Raw genomic sequence first — 14437 nt, forward strand, 5'->3', positions numbered from 1 at the left:
TAATCGGGGAAGGTAAACTCAGGATGACTTGGGGCAAGGATACTAAGGATACTAAGAAAAATAAATGTGATAATACATTTGTTTTTGTGTAAAAATACCCATTCTGTAGAAATACCCATTCCTACATTATAAGAACACATTTAATAGTAGTGACCAAAAAACTATGATAATATGAATAATCTCTTGATATTAAGGAAGACTGGGACACAAATCAACTACCAAAGTCTGTGGATCCAGAGGAGAAGGTCGATGCAGATCAATCACAGTGTCTGGATCCAGAAAAAGATAGTCCAACTAATCAGACTCCAAAATCCCATTAGAAAACTATATAAAGATCTGATCACTTGATCACTAGAGTTTAAGCAGCTGATAGGGGCTTGAAAGCATATCTTGGAGTTCAATAAAGTAAACTTGAGTAAATTCAGAACAAAGATAAGGAGAACTATCTGGCTGAGAAGTTAATAAGAAAAGAAGGTTGAAGTGAATGGGAGATATTAAATTATTTCAGTGATGAGAAATTATGGACTTCATACAACAGACTATATTTTAATTATTAAGTATGTTTAATTTAAGGAGGATTCAGACAAACATTATGTACTATGAAGAATGAATAGACTGAGCTAAGTGAGGATATGCTAATCTTCAAAAATCCAAATACTGTGTGTCAATAAGAGAAGGACAAAACATCTTTATATCAATCTATAAGACGTGACATTGGAGTAATAGATTTAATTTTACATAACATTAGATTACCGTTGAATGTTAGGAAAAGTTTCCGAAGAGTAATAGTTCAACAACCAATTATTAAGAGAGCTGATGGGCTTCCTTTCACTGCATGTGATCAGAAATTTGGATTTCTGCTTGGAGCAGCCTAAATGTCTCTGTCAAATTCTATAATTCTTTGAAGAATCCAAATGTGATTATAGAGAAAAGAATGGTGGAGAAAGAAATAATTTAGGTAGACCACCAAGTAAAACAAAATGCACATGTTATGGTTTAGTGCAGAACTCCATGAAGCCTAAACAGTTTGCACAAAAATTCCCACTGATGTGCAGATGATTTTTTTTAATATACAGTAATAATTTTGTTAGCCCTATTTAATGAGATCATTCCCTTACATTTAAATATTGTACATTAAATCAAGCACAAGAATTAATAACCCATTCATAACAGCAAGAACATCCTTGGTTTCCAAAAAAAGTTGTATACTCCTTATTGTTATGCCTGATAAAAGTAACTGAAAGAAAGAAGTAATGGAAGAAAGGATATTATTATACAATTTATTGGAAGTCTTAATAATCTATATTCAGAGGCCCTGGAATAAGTAATTCTGCCTAAAATAGCAATGACAAATCAATTTACCTCTCAGGATAATGCTTTTACTTAAGACTGTATAGACATAATCAAGTCTCCATATTTTCCTTCAACTATGACTGTTCCCTTTATCCTATATCTTGACAGTAAAGAAAATCTAAGTGTACTATTAAGACTAGTAAAGATGTTTTCTCCATGAACCTGCTTTTAAATCTAATACGTTGCAACAAGTACTTTTATAAAAAAAATTGAGAATACAGAAGAAATACATTGGGAAATGTACCAATGTAATTCAGAGCTTCTATTTGAAATGCTTCAATTACTGTAGAATATGAGAAATAAATGCAAACTAACAAAATATGAGAAAAACAGATACCAGATGACCCAACATATAACCATTAATTTATTCACTCAATTTATGCCTTCTACTTCTACTGTGACAAATACTCAACGAGTATTTGACTATTATGAGAGCCACTTTGGTGTGATGGTTAAGGCATCAGACTAGAAACTGGGAGACCATGAGTCTGTTAGACACGAAGCCAACTGCATGACTTCGGGCCAATCATTCTCTCTCAGCCTTAGGAAGGAGGTAAAACAAACCACTTTTGAAATTTTGCCAGGAAAACTTCACGGACTTGTACAGTGCAGTTGCCAAGAGTCAATACTGAATAAAAGGTGCACACGGGCACGCACATACACAAATTACAGCAGTGCATTCGCCCTGATCCTCCTGGAAGGATTCAGGCTGCTGGTTCAAGAGTTAACATACCATTATTTCATCAAGGATGGGCTGAACTAACCTAACCAAAGATATCCTCATAGGGGCAGAAATATTTGTACCAAAGAATTTTAATAGGGACAGTTGCAGCTTTGCCAAACAATAAGTAGGTACAGAATCATGCCAAATATTAGCAATAAATAAAGACAGAGGTAAGCTTAACATTTACAGTTTAGCAAAAGCAACATGTAACTGACAGGAATTTCTATTAAAAGCAAAGTCATTCCCTGTAAATACACTGAACAAGGTCAACAGACAGGAATAACTAGACCTATATCACATGTTCCTATCATAGAAGATTCATTACTTTTTCTACACCTGTTTCACTGGAACATTATTATAATTACTGTACTGGTAGTCGTTGACTTACAACAATTTACTTAGTGATTGTTCGAAGTTACAACACCACTGAAAAAAGGGACTTAAGATCGTTCTTCACACTTACAATCATTGTAGCATAGGCACATGATCAAAATTTGGACACTTGGCAACTGACTCATATTTATGATGACTGCAGTGTCCCAGGGTCATGTGATCACCTTTTGCAATCTTCTGACAAGCAAAGTCAATGGGGAAGCAAGATTCACTTAACAACCATGTTACTAACTTAATTGCAGTGATTCACTTAACAACTCTGGCAAGAAAGGACTTAGAAGTTTTAAAAGATGCTCTTAGAATTAAAAGAACAAGTGTTTTTTCACCATACCTCAATACTTTTACTTGCTACATTCTTCACTACTGCAGGAAACAATTCAGATGCATTTTTTCCTCTGGCAATCATCTTAAAAGAAAAAGAAAAAATTCCTTTAATATAACATGCTACTTTAAAATACAGTGAATAATTCAATACATATACACTAATAGTACATTTCAATTTTCAACTAAGTTCCTTCAACTCTGAAGTAAGTTTCTTCTTTGATAACATATCTTAAAAGGAAATTCTAAATTATATAATTTTTCAAAGAAATTTCAATTAATTTAAAACAAGTACATAGGTAAATTACTTCAATTTGTTCAAGGGACAGTTGAAAATAATCTAGAATACCATTTTTGCTGGAACACCAATGAATTATTCTGATTTAAAAAGGGGTAGAATTGAAGCCAAACTGTTATCAGACTTCACAAATATCCCAATAATACTTACAGCATAATAAAATGGCAATATTTAATATTACTTTTTAAAGCACAGTTGCACATACAACTGTATGTTGTATTATTTAAATGGCAATAACTGCAGCATACTATGAAAAAATATATTTGGAATCTTTTTAGAATATATTTGGTCTCATAATGTTGCCCAGAATCACTTCTTGTGAGATAAATTTGACAAATAAAAATCATGATCACTGTAATTTCAATAAAAAAAAAATTATTTTTATTTAGTGATTTTTTTTTAATCCTTAGTCTCACTTGACTATTCTCCTTTATATTAAAAGAGTTGTGTGCTGAATAAACATAAATTAAATATAAAAGTGAGTGATCATTAAGCTTGCTCATAGAGAATAGAATAAAGATTGACTCACAGAATAAATACATGAAATATAACTAATGGGTCTAAAGAAATGAAAAACATTTAAAAAGTTATCGTTCGAAGGATTAATAGGAATCTTAAAAAGAGGTAAGAATTTTAAAGAACAAAGGGAATGCATGAATTAGTGTACAGACATGGTGGAAACAAGGATGGTTTTCAAGGATAAATAGGTATCAAAATGACTAGAGAATAGTGTTGGTATTAATTACATTTTAGATATGTCCTTTTTATCTCACGCCTTATTTTCTTCAGCTAATTGTTTCTTTTCTGTGTTTTGCATAATGTTGTCTAATCAATATGCACCTACTTAGGTATACTATAATTTTAAAAACCATTTTTAATCTATTTTAGCACTCAGGTTTTGCAAACTACTTGTTGTAAGTCTGTTTATTTGTTTCTGGCTTCTGGTCATGTATTTTTATTCAAAATATACACCAGCTTTTCCAAAAGTTGGCATAAACAACATGTGGACTTGAACTTCAGATACTGTAAACCACAGGGAATCTGAATGGAAAAATAAGAATGCAAAAAAATACCTGCCACAATTTCCTAACCAGCATCTAGAGGAGGATGCCAAGACTGAGGAAATGTTACCTAAGTATTTTTGATTCTGCAGATCATATTTAACAAAATATACAACAGTCCAGTTTGGATGCAAATATGGACTCCTGTGAACAGAAAAGCTCCTTTCATTTAGATTCATTTAGAATCACATTGACTGAACTTATTTTCAATTCTCCTGAAAATCTCTTAGAAGGTTCTTCAAAACAATGAAGTAGGGAAAAGAAAAATGATAAAAAATACCAAACTGAACTGATGCTGTAAGATTGGTATGCTCTTGGGTTCTGTCAGTTAAACAACAATATCTATTGGGATCTCGTAAGCAAGTGTTCTCTATAGCAACCCCTGCCCTCTATCATGAGGTTCCCCCCCCCAAATTCTAACAGAACCCAACCTGCTTGTATTTCAAATGGCTCTGAAGACCTGGCTCTTCATTCAGTGGTTGGGCCAGGGTGCGTGAAATCCCCTTTAGAACATGTGGGTTGTTTTCTTTGTTCCCCTTTGTTTTTGCCATCTTACTCTTCATTTTAAACCATTTGTAAAACACTCAGAGTTGCTGGGAATCAAGGGACATGTAAATTTATTAAATTATTTCTATGAATGTTCAAAATGAAAAAAGATGCAAACTGCATTATACACATAATAAAAGCTGAACATACTCCAACAATCCTTTTCATAGCCTCCAATTTAGCAGAATCTTTACTGCTTTCCAGCATCTGCTTAAGATCTTCATTTCTATAAAAGAGAAAATGAATATGTAAGATTATTGGCATCAAAACCTGATTGTGAACTTATTAATCATAAAAACAAAAAATGGGATCCGACATGCAACACAATGTCAGGATTCAGCAATGCAGGAACTTACCTAAAGAAAACCTGTTGCAAATTCCATTTGGGAGATATTAAACTTTTAGAACAAATCAAATACCCTGTTTCCCCCAAAATAAGACATCTTCTGATAATAAGCCCAATCAGGCTTTTGAGCACATAGCAATAAGGCCAAGCGCTTATTTCAGGGTTCAAAAAAATATAAGACAGGGTCTTATTTTTGGGGAAACACGGTATATAAAATACTATATATTTTATAACAAATCAATGGATTGTTACAACCAAAGTGGTTAAAGAGACAAGAAAAAATAGCCTTCCTATAAATACTGAAACAGGAAGTACAAATCATTTCTGCAATCTACTGTGCTAAAACCAAGAGCATATTGTGGGAAAGTATTATTATTATTGTTGTTGTGATGGTGGTAGTGGTGGTGGTTGTTGTTGGTCTCAGTCAGCCAGATGCTTAGACAGGATTTTATATTTCTCTCTACCAAGTCTTTCCCAATGTCTAGACCAGGGGTGTCACACTCAATGCCAACAGATGGGATACGGCCCGCAGGTTGCTTAGATGTGGCCCGCAGGGCCGCCCTGGAAACAGCAAAGGACTGGCCTGTAGTGCCTCTGCCAGCAAAAATGGAGTTCAGGACAGCCGCACGTGGCCCTCCCAAGGTCTGTTTTTGGCTGCTTTTGGCTGCAACACCCTCCTGCAGGCGTCTGCCAGTGAAAAAGGAGCTCGGGAGGGCTGCACACAGCCCTCCCAGGCTCCGTGTTCACTGCCAGACAGCTGCAGGACGTCGAGCTAGCCACACCCATCCTGACCAAGCCCATCATGGCTATGCCCACTTGGCCCCTCAAGGTCAAACACAACCCTTAATAAAATTGAGTTTGACATTCCTGGTTTAGACCATCTAACCATTGAAGCATAGCATCATTTATATTTTTAAAAAATCAGATACTGGACTGGTATACGCCCTCAGCTTACAGCTGGTCACAGTGTGATCTACAGTTTGATGTTGGACCCCACAGTCACATTGAAGGGAGGACACTATGCCCCATAGAGAGAATCCTAGCAATACATCTGGTAATTTGCAATCTACAAACATTTAGGCCCCTAAGAAGCAAGACTCTTATGTGATTATGTTTACATTGCTATGTGATGTATTGTATGTATGGGAACCATTCTTGCTTAAGTTTCAATTTCTTTTAAACTTTTATTATGTATATATATTGTTAGTTTTGTCATTGCAGTGTATTCTCCAAGTTTACGTTTTTAATTAGGTATTGTTGGAATGGGGTATTACTTCCAATGTTGAACAAAATGTATACTTCTTCTTGCATATATCCCATTAAATGCTATGTATATTTATTTTGGATTTTTTAATTGTTGTTTATTGTCTTAAAATGTCTTAATTGTAATATATTTTTTTAGTTATAAGCTGCCCAGAGTCGTTGACTGAGATGGGCAATTTCAGAAACTGAATAAATAAAATACAATGGTTTTTCTGATACTATAAGTAGTAAGAAAAATTGTAGTTTCATTTCAAATTTAAATTTATTATTTATTACATGAAGAAATACTGCAATAAATATTATTTTAACTAATACTATTACAAATAATAACAATATAATACTCCTTGGATAGTCCATTGATCCTTGGAAGTTGATACTGACCACTTTGAAAAGCCCTGACTGGAGATTACCAGCTTGACTTGTGGTCACCTATAACAGTAATGGTGAACCTTCTCGGCATGAAGTGCCCAAACCGGAACATGCATGTTCGTGCATACGCATGCATGAGCGCATGCGTCGGAGCCCCGGAAACACGAAGACCAGCTCGCCAGTGCGCATGCCCACAGAGCATTATTATAGGTCCGTGATGGCAAGTCTATGGCATGCGTGCCAGAGGTGGCACGCATGCCATAGATTTGCCATCACGGACTTATAATAATTACTAGGGATCCCTTGGAAGGAGATACCTGCCTGTGAGGTCTTTCAGTTTGTAACAGGGAAAGAGAAAATTATGCCACAACCTTCCAGTATAAAACGTTTTTCATAGCACAAATTGTCTGCCTAGTCTGCAATAAACTGAGCTCACTAAGAGATAGTATTTTTCTCTTTTTTTTCCTTTTAAAAACAACTTAAATTGTTTTGTGAGCCGAAGCCACATACCTGTCACCAGTGCAACAGATTTCCTCCATAAATGTGCTGCTGTAAGATAAAACAGATGTTTCTCTCATCTTCCTCCCACCCCATGTAATTATTTCCTCAGAGCATATACAAAAGATGGGAGTTTGCAAAGGTGGAGCAATAAATGCAGCGTTCATGTCCAAATGCTTGGCAAGAATGAGATTTTTTTAGAGCCCAGCAGAAGTAGTAGTAAATCTGAGGCATGCTCCACTGTTCTTTGCACAAGGAATATTACTATACTGCATTCAAAGTTAGAATCTGAAGTGAAAGAATAATCAAAACAAAGAAAAAATGAAGATAATGAGATACTTACAAAAAAAGATTTTCTTCATATGATTCAACAGAAATGCCAGTAATCCTATTTTCTTCCTCAGTAGGCTCTGATTTTAGAGTAACGTTGAGCATCTCTGCCTTTTCAAGAATAAATGTAATCCTGCAAGCAACCCCACTGAATTTATCTAACAAAGAGTACTTATTCTAGGCCTTCAAATTTAGCAAAAAGAAACAAGCATACTTGCAGTGAAAGCTACTGATCACGATCAAAACTGTAGAATGATTATGAAGTAACAGGATACCAACTCCCTTCACTTTAAGGAAATGCATACGCTATCAACGATCATTTCCTCACAGAAAAACGTCTTACTAGCCAACTTCAACAAACAGCATGACACAGCAAGACATGAAAATCATTCTTGTTACCTTATTCCAGTTTTTCAACAAAAATAAGTCAGAAACTGGTAGCATACATCCCAAGAAAAGTTACAAATTATCTTAATATGAAATTAATAGGATTATAATGTATTTTGCATTCTAGAGAAATTTTAAGTAAGAGGTGTATTGGCACAGTGGTGAAATCCAATTTTTTTTTTACTACCGATTAGAATAGAATAGAATAACAGAGTTGGAAGGGACCTTGGAGGTCTTCTAGTCCAATCCCCTGCCCAGGCAGGAAACCCTACACCACTTCAAACAAATGGTTATCCAACATCTTCTTTAAAATTTCCAGTATTGAGGTATTCACAACTTCTGCAGGCAAGTTGTTTCACTTATTAATTGTTCTGTCAGGAAATGGATGTTGCTTACCTGAACATCCTTTCTGGGCGCGCTGCTGAAGAATCCAAGAGCGTGGGTAATATCCCTCAGGTTGCCTGAAGATACTGAGTGTATGTCACTTTAAATGTTTGTTGACTCCTCCCCTAGGGACTGGCTGAGGCTCAGTTTCTTTCACGAAGGATGTCCAAACAAGGAGTCAAGTCCATCCGGGATCAGGAAGCAGAAGCCGCAACGGGTGGGTTGGATTCTTCAGCAGCGCGCCCAGAAAGGATGTTCAGGTAAGCAACATCCATTCTCTGGCGCGCTGCTTGGAAGAATCCAAGAGCGTGGGATGTACCCAAGCAAGTACTAGATGGGAGGGGAGGCTGAATGCTCCCGGATGGCTGTAGCAGAGATGACAGATTGTAGAACTCGCCGTCCGAAGGACGCCTCAGCCGAGGCAAAGGAGTCAACTTTATAATGTCGTACAAAGGGAGTGAGAGAGGTCCAGGTGGCTGCACGACAAATGTCCAGGATGGATGCCTGCGTGGCCCACGCCGCCGAAGTTGAGGCGCTCCTAGTTGAATGCGGCAAAACGCGTCCAGGTGGAGGCTTGTTGCGAAGGGTGTATGACGTAGAGATGCAGGCTTTGAGCCACCGCCCAATGGTGGACGAAGAGACCTTGTGCCCCATCGAAGCTGGCAGGAAGGATACAAATAGTGCTTCCGATTTCCGAAACTGGGAAGTCCGCTTAATGTAGTAGCGGAGAGCGCGCCGGACGTCGAGGTTATGCCATTGGGCTTCTCTGTGATGGCGAGGTCGCGGGCAAAAATCCGGCAGAATTAGCTCTTGGGCTCGATGGAAGAGCGAATTGATTTTGGGCACAAAGGCGGGGTCAAGCCGGAGAATCACCCTGTCTGGATGAAAGATGCAAAGGTCTGAGCGGATAGAAAGGGCTGCGAGCTCAGAGACCCTTCTCGCTGACGTGATTGCCACTAGAAAAACGACTTTAAGAGTCAGAAATCGAAGAGAAATAGTGGACAGCGGCTCAAAGGGTGGAGACATCAGGGCCTGGAGCACCAGTGGTAGATCCCAGGATGGATACCTGTGCACCACTGGCGGACGCAAGTTGGTGGCACCTCGAAGAAAGGTCCGGACTCTTCGATCCAAGGACAGCGGGCGATCCGGTGACTTTGACAAAACCGAATTCAAGGCAGCTACTTGCCGTCTCAGGGTATTTGGAGCCAGGCCGCTGTCCAATCCGTCCTGGAGGAACTCGAGGAGAGCAGAAACCGAGGCTCCGGCCGGATCCACGTTGTTCCTGCGACACCAGCGGCGAAAAGCTTGCCAAGTAGCCTCGTAAATCCGTAGGGTTGAAGCCCGGCGGGAGGCTTGCATGGTGGCAATTACTCGCCCCGACAGATTGTCCTTCCTCAGGAGGGCCCTCTCAAATGCCAGACGGCCAGTTGGAGCCACTCCGGTTCCGGATGTAGAATGGCCCCCTGGCTGAGAGAGACCCTGTCCTGGGGTATCCTCCAGGGTCGAGAGATCGACAGGTCCAGCAGGTCCGCATACCATGGCTGACGCGGCCAGTGAGGTGCGACTAGAAGTACTTCCGCAGCCTCCGACAGGATCTTGCGCACCACCCTCGGGATGAGGGGGAGAGGGGGAAAAGCGTACAGGAGGCCGGGGGGCCAAGGGCATCTGAGAGCATCCGTCCCTTCGGACCCCATGCTGGGGAAACGGGAAAAGAACCGAGGGAGTTGTGCGTTGGAGGGAGCCGCAAACAGGTCCACGACAGGGGGACCGAACCGTGCCGAAAGTTCCTGGAAGAGAACCGGGTCCAAGCGCCACTCCGCATGATCTATCAGGGAACGGCTCAGCCAGTCCGCCTGAGCATTGTCCGTTCCGGAGATGTGTTGGGCCGAGATGGAGAGCACGTTCTTCTCTGCCCACGAGAGGAGGGCGATTGCCTCGTCCAGTAGCGGTTTGGAGTGGGTGCCACCCTCCCGATTTAGGTGAGCCTTGGCCGTGGTGTTGTCCGTTAAGACTAGCACATGTTGGCCCTGGATGTCGGGCTGGAAATGGAGGAGGGCTAGGTGAATGGCCCTCAGCTCCAGCCAGTTGATATCGTGCTGTAGGTCCCTTTGCGACCAGCGGCCTTGAGCCACTTTGGCTGATAGATGGGCTCCCCACCCCAGAAGGCTCGCATCCGTTGTTACAACTATTCTGTTGGGCTCTTGAAATGAGCATCCTCTCGAGATCGCGGGAGAAGTCCACCAAGACAGGGACTGGAGGATCCGTCCGGGGAGTCGGACCCGCGACTTGGAATTGCTGCCCCGGGCCTTCTGATACGGAAGCAGGTACCATTGTAGTGGGCGCGAATGGAGGCGAGCCCAAGGAACAATGTTGATGCACGAGATTAACTTCCCGAGCAACTGGGACAATTGGAGGATAGACACTGACCGGGAGGACCGAATGTGAGCGATCGAGGAGGCAATGCTCAGACAACGATCCGGGGCCAGGAAGACATGACACGAGGCCGAATCGATGATGGCCCCGAGGTGCAGAATATGAGTCGTAGGCTGAAGGTGGCTCTTCTCTAGATTTAGGGTAAAACCATGCCGTTGCAGCGTGTCTCGTACTACCTCCAGATCCTGGAGAGCTCTCCGGTGGGAATCGGACAAGATTAGGATATCGTCCAGGTAGCATAAGACTCTGATGGGAATGAGCCGTAAGGAAGCTGCTATTACTGCTAGGACCTTGGTAAAAGTCCTGGGGGCAGACGAAAGACCGAACGGCATGGCTCTGTATTGGAAGTCCTGATTGTCGTAAGAGAATCGTAGAAAACGACGATGGGCCGGTCTGACTGGTATGTGGAGGTACGCTTCTTTGAGATCGATGGAAGTCATCCTGTCGGATTGTCGGATGCAGGACAGGATCGAATGCAGTGACTGCATCTTGAATTTGTGGTAGGCGATTAGCTTGTTTAACTCCTTCAAATCCAATATCCCTCTCCAGGCCCCTGAGTTCTTCGGAACTAGGAAAAATATTGAGTAGAAACCGGTTCCACGATGTTCGATGGGAACCGGCTCTATAGCGCGAATGTCCAACAGGTGTTGAATTTCCATGGACATAAGGCGCCTTTTCTCGGGGTTGTTGGAGACTGGACATCGGATGAATCTGTTTGGAGGGCAAGAAGCGAACTCCAGCGTCAGACCAAGCTGGATGGTTTGAAGAACCCATTTGTCCGTCGTCGAGAGAGCCCATTGATGAAAGAAATAGCCGAGACGACCGCCGATAGGATAAGGCTCGGAGCAGTCATTTACCTCGGCGGTAAGGCCGGGAACCCGTGCCACGAAAGGGGCGTTTGGAGGGTTGCTGGCGTCTAGTGCGGTCACGAAATGTAGATCGGTCGGGAGGTCGATCATAGGAGAAAGACGATGGCCGGTAGGAGGAGGAAGTGCTGGGTGTAGGCTCAGACCGAAAGTATTGACGCTGATGGTAAGGCTGATAGCGGCGGTCAGCTCTGCGAAAGGAGGAAGGCATGATCTTTCGTTTGTCCTTATCCTCCACTAGGATAGGGTCCAGCGCTTCTCCGAACAGACGAGAGCCTTTATATGGGGCCGAGGCGAGCCTCCATTTAGATTTTACATCTGCCCGCCAGTTCCGCAGCCATAGGAGCCGACGTGAAGTAACTGCCGATGTTAGCGAGCGAGAAGCGAATCTAGTTGCAGCCAGGGCCGCGTCGGCAGAATACTCGGTTGCGGCCACTAATTTATTAACGTCCTGGTGGAGACGTCTATCGTCAGGTGGAAGACGCTCTTGGAGCTGGCGGAGCCATATTAAGGAGGCTCTGTTGAAAAAAGAGGCCGAGGTAGCAGCCCGGATAGCCCAGGCTGCCGTCTGGTGGGCCTTGCGAAGCACGAGCTCGGCCCGCCTGTCCTCAGACCTCAACCCATCAGCGATATCGGAGGAAATAACCGCTGAGGAAGTCAAGGCAGTAATCGGGGCATCCACAGTCGGAAGTGCTAGTAAATCTTGCAGCGCGGGAGCCGAACAAAACAGCTTCTTGTCGATGCCATTGGGCGCGGGCAAGGCCCCGGGCTGAGACCAGGGACGTTGAACCACCTCGGAAAAGAGCTGTGGACATGGAATGAAGTCCTGTTCCAGTTGTGGAACCGCAAAAAGAGCGTCATGTGGATTGGAATCCTCCGAGCGTTCCGGAAGGACCTTAGAAGCGGCTAACTGTGTAGTGGCAATGGCCTTGCGGAGTAAGGCCTTGAATAATGAAGGTCGGAACAGGCCTGGAAAGGTTGACTTCTCAGGTAAGTCTTGCTCATCCTCCGACAGCTCCATATCCCTGAAGTCCTCATATTCGATGTGAGAGTCATCGCTATGGTCCGACTCCTGAACAGAGTATTCAGGAGGATCAATCTCTGCTTGAGGAGCAGCCTGTCTAGAATGGTCAATAAGACAGGCATGAGATGCACAAGCTTGAGAGGAAACCTGGCATTGAGGCACTTGCGGAGGTATACCATGAGGACACCCTGTTGCCATCATCCTGGAAACGGTAGCCGAGATCATGGCCTGTATATCATAATACCCGGGTTGGGAGCCGTCAGGCGGTCGGAGCCCTGCCGCTGTCGGGGTGAAGGTAGCCTCCGGTTGACGAGGTGGTGGTGGCTGAACGGAAGAAACCACCGAAGTGGACGGAGGTAAGACAGGTAAGTCGGTCTGCTGACCCAAAACGATTACTTGAGGGACAAGTGGAACCCCTGCAGAATCCACATGAAGAGGAGACGATGCCGGAAGCGGATCAGGTACTTGAAGCGATGTGGGCGCCACTGCAGGAAGAGCGGTCGGCGTAGCATGCGATTGAGCATGGCGTTGCGCCTGATCGAAACAACGCTCCAAAGCCTCATGTCTGCGCTTAGCAGCCTTGTCCTCTGCTTTAGATGACTTGTGAGCTTTGGACGAAGAGGATTTAGTAGAATGGGAGGATCCCTTTGAGCGCTTTTTATCCACCCTCTTTGAGGAGGCTTTAGATGATTTAGCCCTGGGAGAACTGGGGGCCTGAGGCATCTCCAGATCTGAAGAAAGCTCAGCATCAGCCATGGTGGAGACAGAAACACTTGGTCCCAAATGGGAGGTTGGTGTCTTCCCCTTCCTTCCTTTCTCCTTTCCTGATTAATTAATTTTTTTTTTTTTTTAAGGTTTTCAAAGTTTTTTTTTTTTTTTTTTAATATTTATTTATTTTAAAAGGAGACAACTGGAGGTGGGGGCAGATGATATATGGATCCACCCCTAACAAGTGGCTGAACAACAAACTGCCAACAAGGCAAAAGCAAAAAACAAGCCTTCAACGGAGAAAATGAGGTAACAGAAAATGGCCGCTCAGAATCACTTGAAGTTGGCGATCAGCGTGTAAGGCCAAGGGAGAGAGAGTCAAAGGTCCAGCCGGCCCCAGCAGGCCAGGAGCGCAAAGTCCGCTGTCAGATTTTCCTTTTTTTTTTTTTTTTTTTTTTTTTTTTTTTTAAAGTTCTTTGACACCAGGATGTCAAAAGGACAGCTCGGCCGCTGTGAATGGGAGACAAAATGGCGGGTGCGCGGGAAAAGGCAGCCTCCCGACGAAGTCCCTGTAAGCTCCCGAGAATACTCCAGTATTCTACTCACTGTTCAAGCGCCACTGAGGGAAATAATCAAGGCGTGAGGGTCAGAGGAAGAAGCAAGGCGCCGCTGCCGTCTTTAGAAAGAAGTCCTGGGCGCGGGCTCTCAGAAGCAGCCCGAAGCGCTGGCGGTTGTTAAGGGAAGCCCGAAAATGGCGCCGTCCCGAATAGTGGCCTCTGCGCGCGGACACTCAGAAGTGTCCCAAACGTTACAGGCCGGGATGATAGAAAGCGCTCCTCGTCCAAGCAGGCTGTCAGGAAGTCGGCGAGGCTTGATCAGAGCAGGAAGCGGCGGCAAAGGAACTGTCAAGCCGGCGGCACAATTCAAACTGCACGCGGAGATGCCGGTGTCAAGGCAGAGCTCCGCGGCGAAAGTTGAGGCAGGAAAACCGCGAAGGCGGGTGGCTGGGGTCCCCCAGCCGATCTCGCCTCGCAGCTAACAGTTCTAGATAGATTTACAGTCCTTGAGAAAATCTCACTAAATAAAGACTAAGCAAAATGTAGCTAGGAAGTCCAATAGTGAAGAGAAGGCAA

The 14437-nt window shown here is 43.1% G+C and overlaps 1 protein-coding gene across 3 annotated transcripts in view; it reads right to left on the reverse strand.

Annotated features, from left to right (window-relative positions):
• The window catches only part of AP3B1 (adaptor related protein complex 3 subunit beta 1), a 164253-nt gene that overhangs the window by 127165 nt on the left and 22651 nt on the right, over positions 1–14437 (reverse strand). For all 3 annotated transcript variants that reach the window (XM_070938829.1, XM_070938830.1, XM_070938831.1), the window contains exons 2-3: positions 4847–4922; positions 2802–2876 (exon numbers count right to left, since the gene is read on the reverse strand). In XM_070938829.1, the coding sequence (XP_070794930.1) occupies positions 2802–2876; positions 4847–4922 (151 nt within the window). The remainder of the gene's footprint in view (positions 1–2801; positions 2877–4846; positions 4923–14437) is intronic.

This window comes from Pituophis catenifer, unplaced genomic scaffold, assembly GCF_029215685.1.
Source record: "Pituophis catenifer annectens isolate HBS135680 unplaced genomic scaffold, rPitCat1.0.hap2 SCAF_2, whole genome shotgun sequence".
Classification (NCBI taxonomy): domain Eukaryota; kingdom Metazoa; phylum Chordata; class Lepidosauria; order Squamata; family Colubridae; genus Pituophis; species Pituophis catenifer.